Source organism: Microtus oregoni, unplaced genomic scaffold (genome assembly GCF_018167655.1).
Source record: "Microtus oregoni isolate MIOR12 unplaced genomic scaffold, Mior012 000008F_ref0000371, whole genome shotgun sequence".
NCBI lineage: Eukaryota > Metazoa > Chordata > Mammalia > Rodentia > Cricetidae > Microtus > Microtus oregoni.
This window is the reverse complement of record NW_024543067.1, coordinates 55,554,451-55,560,556: the sequence shown is the minus strand read 5'-3', so window position 1 is coordinate 55,560,556 and position 6,106 is coordinate 55,554,451. Positions and strand designations below refer to the sequence as shown.

The window sequence follows — 6,106 nt, the reverse complement described above, 5'->3', positions numbered from 1 at the left end:
AAGCAATCATTCTTTTCAGGTTGCTCCACGTTTTCTGTCATCAGAACTGTTGCCAAATTAGTGAGATGACCAAAGATACTCTGCTTGGTTGGTGGGTGTCCTCACAGGCAGGGCTTATTTGGGCTAATAGGTGGGTTTAGCCATGTAAAAAAGACTTTTCACATTAACCCAGTGTTTTTAATTGTAGTTTGCCAAAACAATGAATCTTTCTGCCTTGCAACATCTACTGTGAAATCCACTTTTGATTGATTGAATTATTTTAATTTTTACATGCACCTATTAGGGCAATCAGCTTATATACAATCTAGAGACTATGGAGTATGTTATGCTCGCTTCAATTTCTCTCATCACTTCTTTTAACTATTATATCTTTCTATATTCTTATAAATGTCCCTTTGGTCACCCAGTTAAGCTAATCACCATTAATATGGTATGGAATTTGAAAACTGGATTGAAACAAGTAAATGCATCTCTATTCTGTCAATTTTGATGAAAATCACCAAATTTAGAACAAAAAAAGAATCCATGTATAGGAGATGCCACGTTCAAATAGCCTGAAGCATGTTGATTATTGTCTGATTCTTAAAGTCCAACGTGTTTATTTACTTGTTATGAACTGTGACTGGTATTATAAAAAATTAAATATGCATAATAAAGTGCTCAGGCACTCCCAAGAAGCACAGGGAATTGATAGAGGATCCTGGTATGACTAGTCCCCACTCAAAAGCTGCTATCATGACACAAATGTTGCTGGTAAAGAAATCAATTTAATTCAGAAGCCAAACCATGAGAAGGTGGATAAGGCTCATTTTCAAACACCACCTCAGGGACCTCAGACAGACCAATGCATTCCTGCAACAGTGGGGCCATGTGCAAGGGCTACATAATAGTGTAGTTTTGTCATCAGACACATGTGTTTCCTTTTTTTTTTTTTTGTTACTGGAAATTTCGTGGGTAACAATCAGTTTCCTATTCTAAGCAATTCCCTCTAATTCTTTAAATGGACACATTGTTTTCCAGCAAGTTAAATACTATTTCACTTTTAACTCAAGAAATTAGCCAATCCTGTGGTTGTCTAAAGACCATAATATTCTTACAATTCTTAAAGTTAAAAAGAAGATTATTTATTAAACAGTCTTGGCATCCGTCTGCTCCTTTTCTTGAAATATTTGAATCCACATCACAGTATTCTAATCATCCAAAGTTGATTTTAAAAGCTGCAAAATTTATGAAAACAAAAACCAAAAATGGCAAGTATCTAAGAAACAATTCATAGATCAGTTTGTCAGATGTGATAGTGTAAGCTGTTGCTCAAGTCATTCTTGCTGGATGGCTTTACACATGGTTGCAACAGCTAATTAATTTCAGGCCAAAATTCAAAGACCTATCCAACCTCCAAGGCCAGTATGTGTCTGGGGAAATCTGTACAGAAGGTTTGTTTGAGAACCCCAAGTGTCTATTACCCTGTTTTATTTTATTTTATTTTATTTTATTTTATTTTTTTAATTTATTTATTTATTAAAGATTTCTGCCTCCTCCCCGCCACCGCCTCCCATTTCCCTCCCCCTCCCCCGGTCAAGTCCCCCTCCCTCATCAGCCCGAAGAGCAATCAAGGTTCCCTGACCTGTGGGAAGTAGAAGGACCACCCACCTCCATCCAGGTCTAGTAAGGTGAGCATCCAAACTGCCTAGGCTCCCCCAAAGCCAATACGTGCAGTAGGGTCAAAAACCCATTGCCATTGTTTTTGAGTTCTCAGTAGTCCTCATTGTCCACTATGTTTAGCAAGTGCGATCATTAGAACTGTTATTACCCTGTTTTAAAAGGCCCCTGAAATCCAGTCTCAGTACTCTGAGCCAATGCTATTCCACTCCTCTGGATTTTTTTTTTCTGACAGCACTCAGGTGGTAAATTCCTTTACTCTGTCTTTCTCCTCCTCATAAAATGTTTGTGTTGACGATATGTCCTTTGGCTATCAGTAACAGCACCTGCTGTGATTCTTTCCTTATGTGTCATTAAATGAGATAATCTTCAATCTATGTCTATAACTGGGAGAAAAAATATTTAAAAATTGCAGTGAAAAAATATAGAGCCTATTATATATAACCTCTCATAATTCCTTAAATGCAACAGAATTATAATGAATAGACATTAAAGTATGAACAAAACTTACTTTTTATTTTTGTATTACTTCAGAATTTATTCTTTTAACATTTAATCAACTACTTTTGTGATTATAACTATCTGTTTTAATTACCTTGATTTACCACAGAAACACTTAGAGTAAGACATATATAGAGTAAGCCATCTATGTGTTCTTCTAGACACCATTTGCTCTTCTAACCACTTTGCAAATACTGAAAATGAGATTTGAGCCACATATCTCCTTCTGCAGCAGCTCTCAATTGCCCTCACCAGCTTCTTAGCTAGTTATGGGATCTTGGGAGCACTTTCCCCATTCATGCTTGAGTTTTAAGTGGTTTTATCTGGTACAGGTCTTATGTAGGTAATCACACTGTTGTGAGTTCATGTATCTAACATCCATGTGATGTCCAGAAGACAGGATTTCAGCTGCTTTGACATCCACCGTCTGTTCCATCCATTCTGCTTCTTCTTCCATGATGTTCCCTGAATCTGAGGAGGATTGATAACGATGTTCTTTCTATGTCTGAACATTCACAGTCAATTTTTTCAGTGCTTTCATAATTTATTCATTCTTTTCATTAACTACTGTCTACTGCAAAAAGAGGTCTGAACAAGGCTGCAAATAGTAGAAATCTGTGAGCAGCGACACAGATTTAGCAGGCAGTTTTTAGATATTGGCAAAGAACAGCAGTATGTTCCCACTAGGGGCTTATGTTCTTCCCAGCCATGAGTTTTTAACTAGGTTTAAGGAACCTGGCATGATACCTTTTTGCAAAGTAGGGTTCATATCAAATTAGAAGGCAACTAGTTAGCCACATAACAGTTATATATCCATTTCATAGTTTGATCAGAGTATCCATAAAGTCCATTTAAATGATTAAAATACCTAAGTAAACATTAATAGTTGCCTTAGGGGAAAATAAAAAAGTTTTCAGGTAAGAAATAAGGTATAAATCCAAGCATTTAAAGAAATATTAATAATGGGATATTATAGAAAACATTTGTTTGCAGAGTAAAATGTACTAGTAGCTTTTCTGATGTCGTGATAATACTCTGGTAAAAAGTAAATTAGAGATGAAAAGTATTTATTTTAATTTACAGTTCCCAAGAGATTGAGTCCATAATGGATGGATATTTCATTTCCACACATTTCATTCCCACATAGAAAGCAACAGTAGAGAGAGAACAGGAAGGAGATTGAGGCTATAAAAATTCAAAGTCTTCTCCCAGTAAAGCACTTTTTCCAGATTGTCTACATCTCCCAAAGACTTCATGATCTGGGGACCCACTACGCAAATGTATGAGTTCATGGGGATATTTCTCATTGAAACCACAACAAAATGTTACATGATAGGTTATATATTTTCTTCTTCTTGAAACCAGTACAATTTTAGATGTTTTCCACTTTTCTCTAATCCTGATCCCCAAAGAATAGAGTAAATTGCAGCATTTGAACACAAGGGATGGCACTCCTCCAGGGAAAACTCAGTATCTGCAATAAAGGAGCTTCACCTGAGTGGCTTGAAAACGACTAGGTGAATACATCCTACTCTAGGGAGCATAGGAAGCAATGCAGAGATGAGAAGGAGTGAAAAAACAAAAGCAGAGATCTTCATAGCTAACTGATCTCTCCATTCTACTCTTTCTGGTCAGGGTCATTGTGGAAAAGAATCCCAAAAGAGACCCAAAGGAAGCATCTATTCCTAGCCAGTGGCTGGCTAGCTGACGCTCTTACACTCAGGGCATGAGCCCTCCTGCATCACAGATTCTAGGCATCATCAGCTGGGTCTTAGGCTAAGAAGATGCAGCCTCCTCCTCCCCTCAGCTTCATAGCAAGGCTGTTCTGTTTCATCCCTTCCAACCACAGAGGGCAGATGTGGCCTTGGGTTTTAGCCCCAATTTTTCCATCATCTGCTTCGGCGTGTAAGTGCTGGTTTACTGGAATGCGTTCTTCTCTCAGCATCCTCTCTTCTGTGGTGTATGTCCCCTTGAAAGAGTAAGAGCCTGTGCTTACTTAGCTCAACTTGAGTTTGGATATTCATGTCACTTTATGTACTATTTATGATATGAATTATGACAGTGTGTCTTACCAACACTCATGTGGATAGCACACAACTATAGCTTGGATCATGGCTTTTGGGAACACAAACTCTATATTCAATCAATTCATAACAATGGCATCTGTAAATGGCTTTTCCCTATATTGTGTATTATGTTTTGTCTTCTGTTCTTTCATGCACCCACCATATGGGTTTCAGTTGTACTGACTCTGAAGACAAGAAAGAGGTTTTATGAATCAATAGCTCCTAGTCACTGTGATTGTGGCTTAGTTGAAGTCTCATTATTCAGAGTATTAGAACTTTGAATTATTTAAGAAAATACTATGTTTTTGGACAAAGTTGCTAAGATATTTTATGCACATTAGAGCTTTGTGCCTTCAAGAAATTTAAATTAATAGTTTCTTCACAGAGAATAAAATTAAAATCAGAGATATTTGATGAAACTCTCTGGATTCAGAATAAGGAGTCAATGTGACATTTGAACTCTGATGTATGTAATTGTGAGTGTTACTCTATGCCAGTGATACCCAACCTGAAAAAGCCAAGCAACCCTTTCTAGTGCTCACATTTCAGATATCCTTCATACCAGATACTTATGATTCATAACAGTATCAAAATTACAGGTATGAAGTATCAATGGATATAATTTATTGGTTGGGGGTCACCACATATGAGAAACAGTGTTAAAGAGACACAGCATTAGGAAGGTTGAGAACTGCTATTCTATACTGTTAATTTGATGATATATTCTTAATTCAAGTTGACCTCTTTAAGTTTTAGGGGAGAGTTAAAAATAAATAAATGGCCAATTTGTTATTAAATGTTAATTAGACAAATTAGATGAAATCTCATATTGAAAGTTCTTTCAAATACAAAAGGTCCCAGTGTGATCTGCAAAGGCTTTAATTTCTTTGGGAAGTTTAGCTAAGTAGGTCCATCCTTTTGTCTTCCAGGAGTAAGTAAACTTGAAAATGAGGAATTGCACTTTGGTAACTGAATTCCTCCTGATGGGAATCCCACATACAGTTGGGTTAGAAAAGATTCTCTTTGTTCTTTTTTTGGCCTTCTACCTGCTCACACTCCCAGGAAACCTACTCATTCTCCTGGCCATCCTCACCTCTTCTAAACTTCACACACCCATGTACTTCTTCTTGGGAAACCTGTCAGTGCTTGATATATTTTTCCCTTCGGTGAGTTCCCCAAAGATGATGCTCTACCTCACTGGACACAGCCACACCATCTCTTACCAGGGCTGTGCCTCCCAGCTCTTCTTCTATCATTTCCTGGGCTGTGCTGAATGCTTCCTGTATACTGTGATGGCTTATGACCGCTTTGCAGCCATCTGTCACCCTCTGAGATACACAGTCATCATGAGTTCATGGGTGTGTGCCTCCATGACGGTGGCTACCTGGATGGGGAGCTGTCTTCATGCATCTGTTCTCACATTTCTAATCTTCAAGTTACCCTACTGTGGACCCAATGAAGTGAACAACTTTTTCTGTGACATCCCCGTGGTGTTGCCCCTGGCCTGTGGTGACACATATATGGCGCGGGCTGTGAGTTTCATCAATGTAGGTCTTGTTGCACTGGTGTGCTTCCTCCTTATTCTTACTTCATACTCTCACATAGTTATCTCCATATTGAAAATTCGTTCTTCTGAAGGTAGACGCAGAGCCTTCTCCAACTGCAGTGCCCACCTGACATCCATCCTGCTCTTTTATGGCCCTGTAGTCCTCATTTACCTCAGACCTGCCTCCAGTCCTTGGCTGGATTCAGTGGTTCAAGTGTTGAATAATATTGTTACTCCTTCCCTTAATCCTTTGATATATTCGTTGAGAAACAAGGAGGTAAAGGTGGCTTTGAGAAAGGTCTTGACACAAGGGATGCACAGTCCTGGGGAATAA

The 6,106-nt window shown here is 38.2% G+C and overlaps 1 protein-coding gene across 1 annotated transcript; it reads left to right on the top strand.

Moving 5' to 3' along the window:
• Positions 1-5,173: 5,173 nt before the first annotated feature.
• LOC121451920 (olfactory receptor 958-like) lies at positions 5,174-6,106 on the top strand. Its single transcript, XM_041657732.1, has one exon. It carries the CDS (start codon positions 5,174-5,176, stop codon positions 6,104-6,106), a length of 933 nt encoding a protein of 310 aa, XP_041513666.1.

Excerpts from the sequence above, each read along its gene's own strand:
- LOC121451920 (XM_041657732.1), top strand. The coding sequence starts at position 5,174 with ATGAGGAATTGCACTTTGGTAACTGAATTCCTCCTGATGGGAATCCCA.